This window comes from Melopsittacus undulatus, chromosome 2 (assembly GCF_012275295.1).
Source record: "Melopsittacus undulatus isolate bMelUnd1 chromosome 2, bMelUnd1.mat.Z, whole genome shotgun sequence".
Taxonomy (NCBI): Eukaryota; Metazoa; Chordata; class Aves; order Psittaciformes; family Psittaculidae; genus Melopsittacus; species Melopsittacus undulatus.
This window is the reverse complement of record NC_047528.1, coordinates 52834142-52855214: the sequence shown is the minus strand read 5'-3', so window position 1 is coordinate 52855214 and position 21073 is coordinate 52834142. Positions and strand designations below refer to the sequence as shown.

General features: G+C 37.2%; 1 protein-coding gene across 1 annotated transcript in view; it reads left to right on the top strand.

The window, feature by feature from the left end:
* The window catches only part of STK24 (serine/threonine kinase 24), a 48781-nt gene that overhangs the window by 5841 nt on the left and 21867 nt on the right, over positions 1 to 21073 (top strand). Inside the window, exon 2 of the mRNA XM_034060118.1 lies at positions 5916 to 6146. Coding sequence (XP_033916009.1) covers positions 5916 to 6146 — 231 coding nt within the window. The remainder of the gene's footprint in view (positions 1 to 5915; positions 6147 to 21073) is intronic.

Below are 21073 nucleotides of genomic sequence, written 5' to 3'. Positions count from 1 at the left end.
CACCCCCAAGTCCTTCTTCGCAGGACTACCAGGAATTTCCTTTTTGTCCAACCTGTAGTCAGTTACAGGTTATGAAAGTTTTTAGTGATGTTATATTAAAAAGAGCTTGAGAAACTTCAGAAATTCGGCATATTTAATTGGAATTTATTCTTTCTAACACAATGGAAGTTCAGGTTAGATATAAATAAGAAGCTCCTTACTGTGAGGGTGATGAGGCACTGGAACAGGCTGCCTAAGGAAACTGAATGCTCCATCCCTGGCAGTGTTCAAGGCCAGGCTGGACAGAGCCTTGGGCAACAGGGTCTAGTGTGAGGTGTCCCTGCCCATGGCAGGGGATTGGAACTAGGTGATCTTAAGGACCTTTCCAACCCTAACTGTTCTATGATTCTATAATTTCCTTATGGTAGTGTGTCTAATTACTGGAGATGGAAAATGAGAAATATGGAATGTATATATTTGAATAATAAAAAAGCAGTCACGTGGGTTTTTTTCTCATGTACAAATTCTCAGTGAGAAAGCTGGATCTTAGTTTTACACCTAGTTAATGCAGATAAACACTTTCATTCTAGCTCTTGTACCTTTCATTATGTTTTGCTGACTAATCTTCTAAAAGAAAAAATCAGTTGTTGCTATTCATGGTAATTATAGGTGTCTATCCTAGTTCAGCTGATTTTACTTTATTATCAATAGGTAAGATGTAGCTCCCTTTGTTTCAAATTTTAAGGCTTCTTAAAATTTTCTTTCATCATTTTATTTTTGTTTAGGTAAGTCCAAGACCATAAATGAAAATACTTCTAATATTTAGCTGCTCTTTGAAAATACAAGTAGGGCTTGATACAATGCAATAAAGTTGAACGATTTATTTTCTGCTTACTGCATCCATTTTATTTTAGTTTCCCCTCAATTGCAGGAAATGATCTTGTGTATTGTATCCGTTATTCAGATATGGTGTATATGTGTTGCTGAAAGCAAAACCTTGTACACTTTTCAGAAAGGTAAGATGCTGGGTAGCAAAATCTAAAGCTTCTTGTTCACAGAAGATTTTCTGATGTGAAACCATCTTGTATGGGTGTTTTGTGGAGATGTTTTCTCTTTTTAATTGTGGTTGGTTTGTTGTTTTGTTGGGTTTTTTTTTGCAGTATCTTTATGCTTTCTCTCCTTTGCTGCCTCTTGTGCAGCTATCTCTGTGTGGGGGAAAAGTGAAAATAAGAGCTGCTTTATACTGGTCGGTGGTGAGGTGAATAGGCTTTGGATGATCTGCTTCAAAACAGCAGATAGAGAGAAATAAGAGCAAGTAAAATCAGTTGCCCAAATAAGCTTGAGAACTTGAATATGGATATGACTTGTAATTCTTGTAAGTTAAAGAGAAAAATAGGGATTTAACCCTTTCCTACAATATCTGGATGAATAACCCTTCGTAAAAAGAGGTTAGAAATAAGAACTGGAATGAGATGCAGAAAAAGACTCGGTTAAAGCCGTATCTTATGTCAGAATGGTTATAAAGTTTGATTAACTAGTTTGAATTTCAGTAACACTTTCTCTTGAGCTGTACAAGCAGTTAGTATAGATGAGATGAGCAGTATTCTCATCTACAGTTAGATGAGAAGTAGAAATTCATAAAATTAAATACTTTGTAAGACCTGTATAGCCTTTGCTATGAGGAGAGTACTAGAGAGGTGATACCAGAGTGGATGATACTTCTGGTTTCTCCAGGATTGTTCTGGACAGTGGGAGGCTGAGAAGTGACCTTAGCATAAAACAGGGCAATGCATGCTGTTACAATGTGCTGATGGTACAAAATTTAAAGGCATCTGTTATGCTTTAGGGGCTGTTACTGAAGAACTACACAACCTTGAGGATTTGAATTACTCACAAAATAGCATGAGGTGCAAGGTGTCAGAAATATGAATTATTTCAAAGAACCTTTGCAGGAGGCTGGGAGCTCCTAGCTCCTTTCATTAGTTGGAAATGCAGAGGCTTAGGAAGAGGTGAGTGGGTTTAGTTGGTCACAGCTGAGTTTGAGCCATGAGGCTAAACTGAATAAATAGATCTGAGAATGTATCGGACTATCTTTATACTCTAGACGTGGGTGACAGTGATGTTAGATACTGAGAAGAGATAATTTTAAGTGCAATATGTTTTTTTTCTAGCTGATTAAGGTCAAAAGTAATGAATCCAGTGTGAAACAAGTACAGAGAAAATGCCCAAGCTCCAGCTTATGATGAAAAGTAAGGACTTTGGCCTGCATGGCTAGATGATTTGGAGACTGAGACAGGATGGTTGTGATTGGTGTTTGGAAATGTGAAAAACTATTCAAAACAAAACCCAAGCTAATTCAAGTGGTTATGGAAGTGGAAAGTTTGGTAATCATTACATCCAAATGTTCCAGAGTTTGTTTTTGATTTGCAACAGTGTGTTCTGTGACACACTTCGAAGGAAATGTTTGAATGGTAGAGATCTAGCTCCCTATCAAACCAGTTATCGTTTTGCAGCAGATACTGCTGTTCTATTCTATGGTTTCTAGCAATGTTTGGTATGCCCAGTTACATGAAGGGTCTTTTATTGGTTCCCTTTATTTTGATATTAGTAGGAAAAAGCTGTAGGCTAAGTGTAAAAGCTTGTGAAGAGTAGAGCCAGAAAAACTGCAGTAACACAATCTCTGGAAGACATTTTATCTATTCAGTCATATAGAGAGGATATTTATAAAGCTGTTTGTTTATTTTGGCCCTGTTGGAAGTATTTACAAAAAGAAACAAAAATAAATTTGGAGAGAATCCTTTCCAGATGTGATCTTGGAAAAATGAATGGGAACTGGCCACTCGTGTGTATTCAAATTCAAGCTGGAGGCCTAATCTCTCTATTTTTGAAATAGAGCAGGTTATTAAAAAGAGACCAACTGGCAGTTGTCATTAAACAAAGGTTGCCAGTCATTTAAGGTTCTCACTTCGAGCATGTGGTCTCTTGAGAAGAAAATTCAGACCTTCTGACAGAGCAAGAGAGCTTTTTTTTTGTTAAACTACTGCCTCCTGTTGCTCAGAACAAAATTCAGGAATGTCAGCTTTTAAATTTTAAAACTTTAGAAAATAATTTACAAAAGTTCTGATTTGGGAAGGAAAAAGGGTGGATTTTTTTTTTGTATGAGATGATTTCACAAGGACCTTGGAGTAGGAAGTATTGGTAATAATTTTAATGATATTGATTCCCTCTATTACTGAACAGTTAACATTTAAAAATGGCTGCAAAATTTTGATTGTAGAAAAATCAAAGAGGAACAATTTTCCCCTGCTTCTCAGGACTTCCAGGAACCATTCTCTTCCTGCTTTTCTGGAATTATTAGCACGAAATGGCTGGTACAGTGTTCTCTTGCGTTGTTTTGTAAAACTGCAAAAGCCTAACACCAGAATGCCAAGAGCCTGACACTGTAAAAATGAAGCTGTGAGAATTCTGCAAGTCTAAGAAAACTGTGGTGCTGTGAAGTAATTGACTTTAATATACAATTGTAACAGAGGTTTGAGTGGAAAAGGGACAATAGGGGGTGAATACATACAGCCAACAGATCTCAAAGAGCTGCTGGCAAATAGCCACTGTGTTTTTCTCCATATGAACAACTAAAGTACATTGTGACTTTGTCTTTGGAGGTGAAAACCAGAATTCTTTTAGGCCGCTAAGACTTGGATTGGTTTGTGATTTGCTCAAATGCTTTTGTAATGATGTAATGCTTAGATTCCTGCGGCTAGTGAATGGAACTAAAAGGCTTGTGTGGATAGATTAGGCATACAACAGCTCTACAGCATGTTATCTCAAACTGTTAACACAGTAGGTATGAAAACACAGACTGATAATTGTCTTCCACAAGGAAAAATACCTGGTGCAAGCGTTAAGGTTATTTTTATTCATGAAGAATTCTCAGAGAAGATTGTTTTTAAATACTGACCAAACGGCAGTCTGTGGGACATGAGGAGAATCACTACAGCATGATTTGGTTCCTAGCTTTGTTATCTGTTATAAATGTTGTCCTTAGAAGCATTGGTGAGGGCTACTCTGTGGCTAAAGGGTAACTATACTTGCTGGAAAGCATGAAGTGCCCTGGTCTGGTTTCCAAGTGGGAGATATATTGGCATATTATGTATGTAATATTTAATAGTGTGTAATTGTATGTAATTCTCATTACATTGAAATTAAAACCTTTTGATGGAAAAGAGCTTGGATCTCTTGCTGTGTTCCTTTTAGTGATGAAGGAGTGAAGAAATGCCATGTCCTTCTGTTTGTTTCCTGAAACTGACTTTGGATAGATAACTGAATGTAAATTGGGGAACTTCTTGGGACTGGTGAAGTCTTGCATTCTACTTAGAAGAGTATTTTTTCTTTGGACTGATCGTGCCAGTGATCAATTCCTGGGATGATCTGAAAACTATGTCTCATAGCTTTCTTTAAAGTACTAGAAACAGTAGTGTATTCAATATTTGCCCCATATGATGGTAGAATCCAAACTGCTCCATGAGCACACTGCCCAGAGAATTGGGTAGGTTTCTCTCAAAACTCCTAATTCTGCTGTGAAATTCAAATGCCACCAGGCAAACTATCTTCTAGACTGTCTGCCTCTAGGGGCAGCATGGGTTAATTATGTAGTCTTTGACATGTGAGAACAGAATTAGAAGTATAGGTGGGAGATGCTGTATAAGCTAAATTGAATTGTTAAAGAGAAAATGTTGGCTCAATGCTTGCCAGTGGTAACTGAGAAATTTTCATTCCTTTATGCTTCTACAAGGTTTGGCTAAATATAAACTGTGTGGTTTTATGCTTATTTAGGCATGAGCCTTGCTTGAGCTTTTTTCTGTATCAACAATATATTTTCACTTAGCATGAACCTTATCCATTTAAGAACAATGACAAGTCTTTTGAAGGGTTTTTTTTATTTCTTAAGAGAAAGATTTGAAGTAATCTTATCCTATTTTTCTTCATTTCATGCCTATTCCCTCTACCTATGACTATTCCAGTTTAATTGTGATTTATATATATTTTTGTTAGCTATAATGGCTCCCTGGTGTTAGATTAAGAAGGTACACAGTGGAGCTTACCTTACATGCACTGAAAGTGACAAGTCTAAGAGCAGCAATATCTAATTGAGAACTTGACAGTGAAGAATAAACAAATATGGCAAAGCGATCCACCTAGGTCCTAGTTGCATGTTTAGGTGAGCTCTCACCATTTTCAGTGACTGTTCAAATCCAGTGACAAGACAGGTGGAAACTGGATGTTCTTAGGAGTGAAGGAGTTTACCCAACTGAGAAAAGAATAAAATAGAAATCTGCTTGAGAAAACCTTGGGATCAGGAATAAGGAAGAAGCATGACAGTTCGTGCATGTAGTTTCTTAACAGGAGGAAATTGAAGAGGTTTGCTTGCCACATCTGTCAAAAGCAAATGGTAGTCTGCACACTGACGAGTGGGAGCAAGATCCTTAAGAGGCTGAGATGTGAAAAATTCAAGAGAGTAGGATCTGTGGGTTCTGGGGAACAGCTAATTTCAAGAGAAGAGGGTAGACAAAAAGTTTACTTTTACTGGTAGTGGTATTTGATATATTTTGGCTTTAATAGAAACCGAATCTTTGTTGAGAATCTTTCATTCTTCATGTCTGGACATGATTTATTGGCAAAGAAAAAAAAATGGAGGTAACAGCACTTTCTGATGCCAGATAAAACCCTGTCAGGGGGGTGGTGTTACACTTGTACTATATATATGGGGATATAAGGGTGGATATAAGGGATGTAGGAAGAAGACATTAGTTGTGGAGATAGAAAAAGAATAGGTGAATAAATAGTAATATGCAGAATTTGAAGTATTTGTTGCCTTTAAAAATACCGCATTTTGTTTTAATGTTACAAATACTGAGTAACTTTTCTTTTGCTTTTAACAGACTCTGAAGGCAGATCCAGAAGAATTGTTTACAAAACTGGAGAGAATTGGTAAGGGTTCTTTTGGTGAAGTTTTTAAAGGAATTGACAATCGGACTCAGAAAGTGGTTGCTATAAAAATTATTGACCTGGAAGAGGCAGAAGATGAAATAGAAGACATCCAACAAGAAATCACAGTGCTGAGTCAGTGTGACAGTCCATATGTAACTAAATATTATGGATCCTATTTAAAGGTAAGATACCTACAGATGATGGTGGTTTGATTTTATAAGTAATTCTTTCCCAAGTTATCCAGTCATGCCTGTTTTCATTAGCAAGGTTTCAGTCAGACCTCAGTTGAAGGAAAGTGTATTTTTGTCCTTTCAATTTTACAGAAAGAATGAGATATTGTGTTTTGTGAAGTATGTGACAGAACTTCATAGAAAAAAAGGCGTGTCCTTTGCTGTTTCTGTACAAAAAGAAATTAAATAACATTAGTTTGTTAAGCTCTAGAGTAATCTGTTTAGATTCTCTTAATATTAGGAGAATGTTACTTTAACTATTGTTTAAATTTAGAAAATATAACCTAAGTCTGCATTTGATTTGAACAGTCAAAACCATTGAAAAATAATGTAGTATCAGCTCTTTTGTGAATCTTGATGTTTTTCATCAAGGCTTGATCAGTAGCAGAGCTTAGGTTGCTTTTCAAAGGAGAATGAGCCGAGCCTTGATCTGAGTGATGTAAAAATGAAAATCTAAATGTTAATTTATTTGCACATTTGCAAACAGCACATTAGCTGTAAGTGAAGCTAATAGAAGGAGTTTCCATTAACTGCCTTCTGAATCTGTTTCCCTTCCCTCCCCCTGCCGTATTATTTAATTTCAGGGCTCAGTTTTAAGTGTGTTAGATAGATGTGTATTGTGGTTTTTTGTTTGTTTTTAATTGTATGGATATAGTGATTTATTACATCTGGAGGGTATTGAAATTATCTGGAAGCTTTCAGTACTACTTTATTTCTTTGTTCAGACTGTCGCCATCTGGATAGCTCTTTCTGCTATGACAGTGAGATGGCAATCTAGATAAGAGATTGTTCTCATGATAGGGTTTGAAGTTACAAGTAGGCTGAAAATATTTTAACTTTCAGCCTGCTTTTGCAGAAGCATTCTGTTCATCAGCCAATCCATGAAGGTTTTGAAAGGGTCCCTATTTTATCTCTGGATTTCTGACATTGCCAGTTAGTTTCCAAGTTAAAAGACTTTTTTTTTTCTGAATCCAGGAGATGTATTAGTGAAGGGACATACAGGTTTTCCTTTCTTTGTTGTGCTCTGAACCATTTTGTCTCCGAGGGGTTTGTGAATGATTTCAGACCTGACAACTGTTACCAGTACTGGACTTAGAAGTTTATAGCCTAGGTCTCAGAAGCATCAGGAGGCACATAATTGAGCACAGTAAATTGGATAAATTTTTCATCATGGCTTTTATTGCTACCTTTGAAACTTCTTAGTCTAGGTTGGTAGTTAAATATGGCAAAAAAGCAAAAGTGGAATTTCTCTCCTGGACTGTGCCTGCTTCAAATCTGTTCCTTTTAGAGTGGAAATAGTAAGAACTTGTAGGATAAGTGAAATAGAATACAAGAAAAACAGCTAGTTTAACGGGAAGGCCACTTGTTTTTAAAATGTAACAATATAACCTTAGAATCATAGAATAGGGTTTACACTTACACTTTAGAACAGGGGAAGTTCAGGTTAGGTATAAGGAAGAAGTTCTTTATTGTGAGGGTGGTAAGGCACTGCAACAGGTTGTGCAAAGAAGTGGTAAATGCTCCAGCTCTGACAGTGTTCAATGCTGGGCTGGGCAGAGCCTTGGGCAACATGGTCTAGTGTGGGGCATCCTGCCTATGGCAGGGGGACTGGAACTAGATGATCTTAAGGTCCTTTCCAGAACCATTCTATGATTCTAGGATAATATCGTTGAAACAGAGAATCCAGTGTTCAAATTTGAACCGAGTGAATGTGAACAAGTTGTGAAGGTAGCATGGCAACTGTTGCTTTCCCTAATTGAAGGAGAGTGGTGACTGCAGGACTTGGTAGCCTGTATGGGTTTGGCTGGATGGAAGTGATAGTGATATTTGTGATTAATGTTGTGAGGAGGACCCTCTGAAAATACTTATGCCTTTTGCCTCACTTCAGTCAAGTGCCTGTGAATTTTCCAACCTGTGTCAATTTTCTGAGATAGTGCACTAACATCGGCTGTGTAGGACTCATACTTCTGGAGACAAGTACAGCTTTTTTATAGCTAGTAGAATGTACAGCTACTCATGTTTACATATTGCTTCAGTACTTTGTGGATGTATGTTGTTTTGCAAGACACTTCATACTACAGGACTTTTTGCTCTTCAAAACAAAAAACTCTTTTCTTTATGCTGTTAAAAATTAATAAGTGCTGATTATTAGGTCATGCTGAAGTGACAGAGTCTTTGCCAAGGAAACATTTTGCAGGTCTCTTAGCTTTCTAAAGAGTTAGGTCTTGTTATTGGATAGTAATAATGTGTCATTATATATATGTATACATATATATACACACACACTTAAAAAGGGCAGTATTAATGTGTAATTGGTTAATATTCTTGGCTAGGAATCTAGGTTTATTTGCTGCACATCTTTGTTGTATTTGTAAGCCAGGACTGCCATAAGGTCCTGAGGGCTTTTAAGGACCCGACTGTCTTTTAACTCTTTCTGACAGTGGGATAATCCATCACCAAGAATGTTCAACAGATTAATTTTCCACATCCTGAGAGATTAGGAGACATTATTTCTTCCATAATTGGACAGTTTAGCGCTAATTACAATTCATATTTCCTCAAAGAATTAACTTCTTTAAAGTAAGCAAGGGGGAAAATGGTAGGATCTTAGGTTATATTGCCAACCACTGCAGTGAATATTATTTTCTAAAGCCTGTGCAGTGTGATGTGTTCTGTCCATGTGTCTGGTGGATCTCAGATAGAAAAACGTTTGTGTTTACAGAGAACTCTTATATTGATTTTCTTTATTTTTGGCAGTCAAATATCAATTCCAATAACAATTTCAGTTGCTCTAATTTTTTTTCTTTCTGGCTCTAGATCACACTTTTTTTTCCCCCTAGGTTTACTGCATATCCTTTTGTGAGCTGAAGAGGTGTCTTTTACTATATAATAATTTTTTCTATGTATTCCCATGTCAGTTGTGAAGTAGGAGTATCTTTTATGAGAACTTTTTGGTATTTATTGTGTTGTAACAAGTTGCTGGAAAAGAAAAATATCTCATTTGGTATAGTGCAGACCTGATGGTTAATACTTTGTGTCCCTTTTGACAACAAGTTTCATGTAATTGCTGAGTACTTGCTCTGATATCCTGTAAAATAATTGTCAGATTTTAAGGGGCATTCTATATTTTCAGCAAGGGTGGTTAATAGGCATTGCCAAGAAGACATTTGTATCTTTAAAGATCTTTTAGGTAGCCCACAAGTTTTGTGGTTGATTATTTATTTCTTTTTTTTTTTTGAGCACCTGAATCATCTGTCTCTGATAAATCCTTGTATTGTTCTTCATTCTCTGTTACTTCATACCTGCTTCAATTAAACTATGAGATAATACATGTCAGTGTGTTAAGGGACATGTTGCTGGAAATGTTAGAATGCTTATATAGTAGTGCTGTACTTGCCTGAGGCCTCTCACTGTCTTCAGGTGATGTTCATGAGAACAGCTTGTCAAGCTGTTGGTGTCTACTGCATGGTACTCATTGAAGTACAACTTGAAATGAGCCTTATCACTTAATGGGTTAATGCAGTCACTTTATCCTAGAAATTTACATTTAAAAAAGAAATACTCCCAAAAGTAGCTAAAAATTAGGGTGCTGTACCCAAAAGCCTTGTAATTTTTTTTATGCTAAAATTTTGTGTATATCCTGACTTAATTACTTCAGTATTATTATTTTTTTTTAATTTACAGAGGCTAAGCCATATCTATTACTGCTTTAACACAGTGTGTCTTGAACAAAAAACAGGTCACACATAATTTACACATAAATCAAGCCTTCCATTCCCTTTGGACTTTGTTCTTTGCAACTTTTGTTGGAGATGCATGGGCAATTGCTGTGGTCAGAGCTAATTCAAATAAAGTAATAAGCAGTAGTGTTGTGGGTACCAATTTAGGAAGTCGAGGTTGTCATCCTGAATATAAATTAATTTGCAGAACATGCTTTTTTCAGAAACCCAAATAAATATATAAGACAAATGCAAATTCTCCTTTCTAAAGCCATATTTTTAAACATGACATTCTCATGTTCCCGTTCTATTAGGCCAAAGGACTTTTGTATACTGTGGGAGCTAGTAAGTACCCAGAATGTTGCTCTTAAGGCATATTGCAGTGACATGGTTTATATGGGTTCCTATCTAGTGGAATTGCTCTCCTTATCTGTGATGATGTGTTAAAAACCTGTATCAGTGTTCCTTAATGAAGTAAGCTTAACAAAATAGGTAGTGACTCTGTTATCTCTGTGCTCTGGGAATCACCTTATCCATGCTGTCTTCTAAATGAACGGCTTATCTGTTCCATCTATAACCTGATTAAATACTTCATGGATAGACGAATTAGAACTCCTTTCAGATCCTTACAAAATTCTTTAACGAAACTTCTCTGGGTCTGTTTGCTGCTTTAGGTTTTTAGGTTAACAGCATCCACTGCCTCTTTTATAATGGAATAGGGATTCTTTGTGATTCTTCCTAGATATATTTTATTTTTAATTATAAAATTGTCTGAAGTAATTTTCTGTCTCTTCTGAGTTTTGACTTACTGTAACTCTTTAAAAATATTGCTATGCTACCTACTCCAACAGTTTTTCTGTCTAGGAGCCTGTCAGCTCTTCTGTTTGCATTTTTTTTTTTTCTGCTTTACCAGTTTTTCAAGAGCTTCATTAGATTTGGTTCTGAAGTTGTTACTCTTGTCCTTTTTCAGGTCAAGCTGTTTGGAACCTGTTTTGTTTTCAAGATTCAGATGCCTCTCTAACTTTTTTTTCCAGTTGCGTTAACAAGATTAATTACTGTTATATTATAACTTCATAACATTTTCATTTTTGTGATCTTTTATTACTATTTAGAAATAGATGAGGAAATTAATTTGTCTTTCATTGGTTGAAGAATAAATTTCTTGGCTTTTTTATGTTTATGTATGTCATGACATACATACGAAGAATAAAAGATCTTGGCTTTTTTGCATATATGTACATGTATGTCACTCAAAGCTGAGGTATGTGGACAAAAGGTGAGATTAATGTGTTTTAGTATATGCATACGTTAAAGTCTTAAAATTCCCTTAGACTTCTATACATATGAATATAATGGTAGAGCAAATGATCACTAAGTAGTTTTAACATCCAATAAAAGTAGGTACAAGTGATATTGTATTGAACTGATAGTGAGCTAGTCTTGTAGTATGTTTTTTAAAAAATATTGCTACGCACATGTTTTTCATCCTTCAAGTGTATTTTTCTAGCTCACTTGGTAGCTTTTGAGATATCGTTTTGAACAGTTTAAACTTCATGACCCAGTGAGAATCAGACATCCAGTTTATTTTCCCCAGTTTTTACCCAGACAATTTCCCATTCTGTAAGAGTTTTTTAAGAGTTCTTAAACAAAAAAACCCAAAACAAACCCAAAAAGAAGCCACAATAGAAACAAAGCAAACCCATCTCCCCTCCCCCTAAAAAGACCCCAAACAACAGAAAGAAAAACCACAAAAAAAACCCAACCCCAACAAACGTAGAAGTACTGATGACAGTCAGTTTGTAAAGAATAGTTGCTATAACTTTAATTTTAGTCTTTACACCTTTATGGGGGTTTATTTAATGACTTGGGTATAACATACATGCTGCTGTAAGACAAGCTGGTATATAGACTGCAAAACTCCCAGAATATAGCTTCTGGTTACATTTTGTGAATGACATAACATACGCTAATGAAAAAGCCATGTCACTTCTAAGAAGCTTGATTAACTGAGCCTGTAGAACAAAGAGTTCAGGCAAATGAAGTCTAGAAATAAAGATCTGGTTTTGAAAAGCAGTGATTCTGGAAGCAATCTGTAATTTAATTTGGGTAATGAAACTTTGGTGTACATGACATCAGTGAGACTCTTCTTGGAATAATATAGCCAGTTCAAAGTGTGGCTGAAAAACTTTAAGGTATTTCATAAAGAGCTTCAGAAACAGTTTGAGGTTTGGAAAACTGGTATTCCAGAGAAATGCTGAAGTTTTTGCTTGATTTTGTTTATATAAAGGAAAGTGTGGAAGTAGTACTGTGTATGTATGAAAGCTTTCCCATGTTTAAGTGCCGATAGTTTAGTCCTATTTTGGCTTGACAGATTAGAAAGCACAAGATGTAATAGCTGAGTGATCAAGCTAGGTGAATTTCATCTGGTAATTGCAGACCCTTTTTTAAAGGGAAGATAGCTTAAATATTGGAAAAGTTTATATCAAGTGTATTTTATGTCACTTGCAGTTACTTTTCTTAAAATCGGTACTTGCTGAATTTAAAGAAGCCTAAGTTTGTGTGCTTTAGGACTCAAGGACTTCAATGTGGATATGTTGAATGTTCTTGCCACAGCAATCTAGGTGATATAACTTTGAATGTGGGTTTTTATATATGACTTCAGTAAGTTTTAAGTATATGTTCTTTTGCTGTACAGGTTTAACTGGTTTCCTTTAACATTTATGAGCATCTCTGAAGTGGTGTGACCTCAAATATATGCTGTGGGTCAGCCAGAAGTTAATGGACTTGGTGTATTCTGTCATCATTTGGTAGGCAGCCTGTGCAGGTTACGTCACACTTGTCAGGATGGGAGAGCAGAGCAATTTTCCTGCTTAACATTAACCACAACAGCATGGATTCTCAGCACAGGGAGAAGTGAAATGTGTCAGCAGTTTCTTGATGTCAAATCATTTGTGTTGTGTGCCCAGCCCCACAGCAGCAGCTAGTGCCCTTTCAGACTTGATTTTCACAAACCACAGTCACTGAATTTTGAATGGGGGTTGGGTACGCTTAACTGAAAGATAACTGTAACTGTCTCTGATTTTTGCCTACTACAGTTGTTGTCATGACTACATTTTGTAAGGGGCTGAGATGATGGAGTGCCTTCTCTGTTCTCTTGACCTCAAAGCCAGCTGGAATCGTCTTACTCTGTAGGACATCCTGCATCTGAATCAAGAGGGGGACTTGGATTGCAAATTCTCTCTTACTGTGATGGCATTGGGAACAAAATGGGGCACAAGCTTCCTGTGAAGCAGTCTCTGTTAGGGTCTGCTTACTTTTCTTCTGAAGCCCCTGCTAACCTTCTCTGTTCTCATCAGGCAGGACTGTATCTTCCAGAAGAGTTGAACAGGTGTTGCCTTCATTTGTGCATAGTCAATGTGAAACTGACTTCTGGCTGGACAGCCCAGAAGGAGATAGCAAGAGAGTTTCTGTAATGGTTCTGGTAGGCTTTAAGATATAGTTGGTCTACTGATTTAAAGAGCAAGTTGAAAGCTTCCCCTGATACAGGCACTAAAGGCCATGAATAAGACAAAGGCAGAAGGGTGCGAAGGAACCCATGAACTCTGTCTGTAGCCCAGGTGGTTTTGCTGCGAGGCCCTGATTTCATATTTAAAATAGTTTGGTCCCTTCATATTTCAGAAATGGCTACCTTGCTACTCTGAACCCTTGTTGTCCATAGTTTTTACTACTTTTGACCTTTCTATCATGGTTTAACCACAGCTGGCAACTAAGTACCATGCAGCTGTTTGCTCACTCCTCCCCCCTCCCCAGGTGGGATGGGGAGAAGACTTGGAGAAAAAGTAAAACCCATGGGTTGAGATAAGAATAGTTTTATAATTAGAATAACATACAAAATACTACTACTAATAATGAAAAGGGAAATAACAAGGAGAGACATACAAAGAAACCAACCCCAAACCTAACAAACAACAGTGATACACAATGCCACTTCTCACCACCTGCTGACTGATACCCAGCCTGACCCGAGCAGTGATTGGTTCTTCCCGGCCAACTCCCCCCAGTTTATATACTGGGCATCATGTGCTATGGTATGGAACACCCCTTTGGCTACTTTGGGTTAGGTCTCCTGTCTCTGCTGCTTCCTGGCTTCTTGTGCTCCTCCTCACTGGCAGAGCATGAGACTGAAAAAGTCCTTGATTGGGGTTAGTGCTACTTAGCAACAACTAAAACATCAGTGTGTTAACAGCACTATTCTCAGACTAAATCCAAAACACAGCACTGCACCACCTACTAGGGAGAAAAATAACCCTATTCCAGTGGAAATCAGGAGACTTGCCGAAGGTCATTTGTGGTGCTGTTAATGAGGATAGTCCCTTGTTTGCAGTGTCTTTATTCAAAGATATTGTACTGAATTGTAATTTTTAGAACCTTTTTATTTCACTACTTACCCTTAGCAGTCCAAGGGATTATTACTACTTTCTGGAATCTGCATTATATAGTCCTGTTTTTCTAAATCTGTGGAAAAATCTACCTAGTAAGCTGTGGCAATTTCAAGATTTTTTTTCTGTTTGTCAGTGTAATCAGTTCTGCACTGTTAGTCTTTTATGGCTAAATAATTTTACTGTACAAGTGTATCAGTGTTGGGAAGCATCACTAGTGTATATCTTGGAGAAAATAGTTCGTAATAACTGTATTTTGTATTACCCAGTATTAAAGTCCTTAACTGTGTCATGTTACTCTGATCTTGCTTTAAGTCAAAATTCAGAAAATTCCATGTAAAATATAATTTCTTGAAAGTAACGTATGTGTGTTGTGCTTGTGATGGCCTTAAAAGCTGCCTCTGTACTGCTCTGATTGCTGACTTTGGTATAGTATGAAATCCTCTGTGCATAATTTCACATGTTGATACCTGCCTTTAGGCAGATCTATCAGGTAGCTGCTGCTGAAATAGGCAACAACAGAATCTTCCCCATTCTGCTTTCATGTTCCTGCCATTTTACTTGCATCTGATCTGTTGACTGCAGAATTACTTGGTTCAGCTGGGAAACAAGTTTTTCCCCAATGCCTTCTCCTGCCCCTTCCCCAAAATAACCTGATTCTTGGGAAGAACAAACCCCAAACCCTTTCAAATTAGCCAGCTCAGACCTGTGGCATCAGAATTCCTAGGTCTGGTACAAAAAAAAAAAAGAAAATATGGTGGAATTGAGAGATTAGGAACAGAGAAGGACCATAGGTTTTGGTAACAGCTTGCTTCTAGGTTAGCGGTAATGTGAGGCCTTGTATTTAGTTTGGCCGTTCAGATCAGGATGACATAGCATTGCTTTTTAACAGTACATAGTACTGTTTATGCCAAATGTCCTTCTGTGTCTTGTGTGTTAAATGATAGACTTGGTGCTGTGGGCCTGTGAGATACCTGAAAAGGGAGTACTGCTGTGACATCTAGGTGCAAGGATGTTTCTGCTGCTGCCTTTCCACAACCCACTTCCTCATCCTTACCAGAGGGGCTATTTAGACTCTCAGTTAAGGATGGGGAGAATTGTACACTGATGGCTTAGACTGATCTAAAGCTTTATGGCACCACCCTGCCAAATTATTTTTATAAAACTTAATCAGCTAACAGTCCTGCTGAAAATAGTGCATGTGTGTATGTATTTGTGCCCAGGTTTAGCTGAAGTAGTTCTTGGGCTGGTTCCCCATCTCGTTGCCCCAGTAGGCTTCCTGAAACAAGGCTTTTCAGCTACAGTGTGACCAATGACATTGTCAGGTGGCTGCTAGTCTATTCATCTGATGTTCTCATGAACATCACAAACATTTGCCATTTCAGTTGAAAACTCCTCTCTTTATATACCTCTGTTCTAACCTTGTTCTCTTACACAGTTACTCTGTTTGTGTGCTATCTTTATTGTGAACGTCAGGCAGTTTGTATTGCTCATTTAGCTTGCTTTTGCTTCAGTATACTTTCAGCCATGGGTCTTTGGGTCAAATGAATTCTCCTAGGTCTTCACATGGTCTGTATGGAGGTAGTTGTACAAAAGCAGAAAAGTCACATGCCTTACACAAATAAGAGAATATTATGGCATGTTACAGAGCATGTTAATAAACATAAAAATGGTTGAATGTTGAACTCTCAGAAACTTATTCGGAAACTCAAAAATACTGAACTTCAAATGGAAAGTTCCATGGTGGATAGGTTTATGGACTGTATTTAGTTCTAAAATATTTCAGTTCTTTATTCAGGGGGCAATTATTTCAACTGAATTCTTAAGGTTCTTTCCATTTATTTTTTTCATTATACTACCTAATTTGTTAGCTGTTGCATGACAGTTGGGATAAAAATAATCATTTGGAGATACTGAGTCTTTCTCCTTCTGTTTTCTTTAACAGTTCCTTGAAACAGCAATTTATAAGAAGGAAACAAAAACATAGGGGAGGAAGACAGAATGGAAATGATGGATGTGAATAGAAGGTGGTTTTAGCAGTAATTAGAGGTTAGAGAAGAGTTGTAAAGAGAAAGTGGAAAATAATAAGGGGTTTGCAGAAAAACTATGTGTTTTGCAAGGATTGAAGCAATGAGCTTGGCAGTCTGAGTGGAAGATCCTGGGTAATTCTTGGGCTGATACATACATCTTCAGTAGTAGTGAAAGTTTTGAAGGATTGGCTTGTGAATATGTTATAAAGGAAGCAGTGGAATTTAATAGCAATGTCAATGCAAAAGGCGAAAGGAAAAGGAGATTTACAGGCTGCAGAACAGGAATGCAAAAGATACTGGAAATTGTATACACAAGTGGTGAAAAAGGATGAAACCGATGAGTGGATTCATATTTATGTGAAGAAGTAAATTTGAGTTCTACTTTTCCTTTTGAATTTAGTATGTGTAATGGGTAAACAGGAACAGATATAAACATCAGAGCGATTTGGGTTTTGGACGGTTGAGGTGAGTGGGTTCCTGTGCCTCATATTTTCTGTTGGAGTTTTGTTTCTGGTGTAGAGGGGGAGTGTAGATAATAAAACTCCTGATTGTTATTGACGTGAACTACTCCAGTGAAATAGGCTTAAGATATGTAGGTGCAAGTAGGGTGATGTTTTGTTGAAAAAAATTACTTAGAAGATTATTAATCTCAGTGTTCATTGAATGCAGGGTTCATTTCTTAGCTCTGCTTTTGGGCAGAGCTAGCGCACTAAATGCAGTTTACCTGGACTGTACACTAATGCTGATTTATTTTTGCTTCCAATTTCCCATTTTGGGACTTTGTACATTAATAACAATCTGATGTGTCTCAGTAAAATTCAGTTCCATATGGATCTTTGCTTATGGGTTACACTTTCATGTTTCTGGCCTTCTTAGTGACTCTCTGTAAGAGGTGAATAGACAAAATAATGGGATTGTCACAGAACTGTGTAAATTGCTCATTAATCTTTGCGTGCTTCTTTAAATGGACTGCCTGGTGTGTCTTTTCCCTCCCCTACCCCCCACTCCCCCAAGGTAATGATGCAATGGCAATTACAAAGTACTTATTTGCCGGGTGGACAGGGAAGGTGGGGGAATGACTATTATCAGCACCACCAGATATTAAATAAATTAAAGTTAAAAGGAAAATGGTTGTATGGGACAGGTGTTTTGTTGTTTTTTTTTTGGGGGGGGGGGGTGTTGTTTGGTTTTTTTTTTTTTATCTTGCTGTGTTTGGTTGTTGCAGTGAGAAAAGGGAAAATGGTTCTAGGCAGGGGGAAGAGGATGGGTATTGACTCGCATCCACTTGGTGTTCCTAAGAAGTGGTTACCTACTGTTCTAGGATGTGAAATGTGTATAGTTCTTCAGTTATATGAGTTTCTTGTGGTTACTAGCTGGAAACTTGTTTAGCAGCCAATAAAATAAATAGGTGTCTATTTATTTCTAGTGCAATGTACTTGGTAGGAGAGTTAAAAACCAAGACTGCCTATTAGCGTGAAACTTTAGGAAATCATGTGCTTAATATGACATGCCTAGGCTTGTGACAGATGGGCTATGAAGATTCATTTCTGTGGCTGAATGGCATGTGTCCAGGAAATGTGCCAGAGAGGCCTTGAATATGGACACTGTTAGAGATGACTCACGCTAAGAAAAACATGGAGCTTGTGGCTCTAGCATGTTGGCATGCAAACACAGAATTCTGCTAAACGTTCTGCAGAAGGAACCTTTTATCAGTAGTGTGACAGAACTTTCATTGTTTGCTTGTTTGTTTGCTTTTTTTCCTAGCAAATGGCTCTGCAAGCTCTCTTACAACTAGCTTATGGCAAAAAGAATGCATGTGAGGATTGATTGTATACTGCTGTGGTAATTGCAAGAGGTAATTGTTGAAGAATGACTGCTGCATTAGATTGTAGAATACATTGACTAGTATGTATACTTAGAAATGAAAATGTGACTTTTTTTCTTGCGATCTGAAGAAGGCAGGAGTTTGAGTGTTGCAAAATGATTCCAAAGGCAAATAGCTTTTCTTTTTTTTTTATATACATATATACATGCATAAAATACTGTATACTGAGGTGGTTCTACGTAGTCTGAAAAATCCCACTGCCTGTGTTTTCCATGGACTTGATAGTATCCAAACTGGAATGAGCAGTTCTTCTCTTCCTTAGTCTCTGTTCTGCATTGGCTACCCAGCAGATGCATTTATTTTTTCCTTCGTGGTTGAACATGTTAGATGGCTGACAAACCTTGATTAAAGGACATAAATGCGCCACATGCAAAACCACAATGATTTCTTTGATTGCAGGGACCTTTTGGCCAGCTTGCAGTAAGGACTTGTGTTTAGAAGAGAACCTTTGGGCTCATCTGTATCTCCCTCCCCTCAAAGGGATGGCAGCCCGAGGACAGCTAGCATTCATCCTGACGCCAAGAGACTTCAAAGGAGGTAAGCACCTCAGAAATGCTCCCCAGACAAAAAACTTCACATCAGTCCAGCACCCCAGTGTGGTCTGATTCTTTAGTACAGTATTACCAGCTCCTACAGGCTTCTGTTCGTGGCTTCTTCATGAAAATATTTTGACAACTCTGTGGGGCCTCATCAGCTGCTTGCTGATGATCCCTTAAGATTCATGGAGTTGACTGCTGCTGTCAGTCATCCTTATTCACTTTAATAAGAATGTCCCCCCCGTAAGGGAAAAAGACATGTTCTCCTGTCCTTCCCCTATTTGGATCTTTATGTTTTGGATGAGGTTTAGAAGAGCTTTTCTCAAGTCATGATCTTTAAGGTTAAAGGTTGGGGAAAAACAACAAGCCAGTCAACCAACCTCATTCACCAAAATACAAAACCTGCTTTGCTCCACACAGTTTTAAAAGGATTTAAAAAACCTCCACTCCCACCAAAACCAAACAAACAGAAACCAACAAATCATCTCTGATTCCTTAATGTCCAGAGGATTTCCACCTAATTCTTTGTGTGTTTTAACTTCTAGTGAACATTATCCCAGGAAAGTTATGTGGAAACAAATTATTGCATTTCATTCTCTTGGAGAGAAATAAATCCTTAGGTTGGCACACAGCTGCTTATGTCTTCTAGATGCCTATGGAATGAATATTTGGTAGAAAGGGCAATTTAAGATCAGCAGAAGTTTACCTTGACATCAGAAGGATAAACACAAAAATCCCTTGTTAGCTTTCTGAATTTATTTATTTTTTTAATAAAATCAGGCTTTTTGGGGTGATTTCCACCCCTTTAACCTATCTGCCATCAGGTCAGTTGTATAAATACTCAGCTATAGATGTTGTTGTTTTGTTTTTTTTTTTTCTTATTGCAATAAACATTATATGAGACAAAATAAGAATGTGATTGAAATCATAAGGCAGAACTTTCTTGGGTTGTGTTGTTGTTTTTTTTTAACGGGAATATTTGGGTGTGTAGTAGACCATTAGTAAATATGAATTATGCTTGCTGAATGTTTTGGGGTTTGTTTTGTTTTTTTTTTTTTTTTTTGGGTAGCTTTTTTGTGGGCTTTTTTTTGGGGGGGAGGGGTGTTTTGTTGGTTGGTTTTGGGGTTTTGTGTGGTTATTTATTAATTTTTTTTTCTTTCTAATGGTGTGGATTTGGAGAGCATAGCTGGCACTCAGATCACTTAAACTGTATCTGTTACTAAGTTCTGTTTTTCTGTTTATGATGAGGGTATATTATTTAGCTGTTAGACTTACTTAAACCCAAGTAAGAGTTTTCTGATTATGTAGAGTACTTTTAATAATTGCTGTCTGGCTAGCCTTCTTCTTGGGCTTTACTATATAAATACAAATGTTCTGTAGATTGTAACTTAAATATGTTAAGGTAGTAAAGAAGTGGATTGCCCTGTAAAAATAATACCCCACCTAATTATACACTTCCACACCTTTGGAAGAGATTTACCTATGGATATTTTGAACAGCTTACAGATCCCTCACACCTGAAATATTTCAGGTCTTGGCTATTTTGATAGATTAAATTAGCTTAGGTTTGCTTGGTGCGTTGAAATGTTTAGTGGCTGTTGCCGGTTTTTATGGCTTTGGGGGTTTTTGTTCATTTCTATGTTTGGTTTTGGTTCCCTTCCCTCTTTCCCCTTCCCTCCTTCAGATGCTGCTCTCACAGTAGTCAGTTTCCTTAGTTTCATTGGAAAATTTTCTTTTGAGTCTTCTATGTAGTGTTGTAGGAATTTGGGATTTTTTTTTTCTTTCTATATTGACTTTCCACAATGTGTTGTTTCTGTAGCCCTTCTTCTGGTGTTTAGAGACAAAATAAATACACAAATTCAAAGCAGGAAACTTTTAGAAAGCCACAAATATTTTTTTTGGAATCATTCTAACACTTCAGTAGCTTGGAGAGATTAAAAAAAAGAATGGGCCAAAAATGAGCAGTAGCACACTCCAGTTTGTGTACATCTTACCAGGATCATTCTTTTCCTGTAAGACAAACTAAATCACAAATATAGTTTATTTTTATTAATGGGTTGCCATCCCCTGTGAGCAGATGAGAAAGAAAAAAGTCACCTTTTATTTCCTTCATTTGAGTGGCTTTTTAGTGTCGCTGAAAGTGGAGGTGGCTTTGTTCATTTGGTCTTGTGTCTGCTTCTCTAGGAATTCAACAAGGAAGAGTAGAAACAGGGCAGGAAATTGCTAGAATGCTTTCTAGTCTAAAATAAAATATCTGTTGGTGGACATAA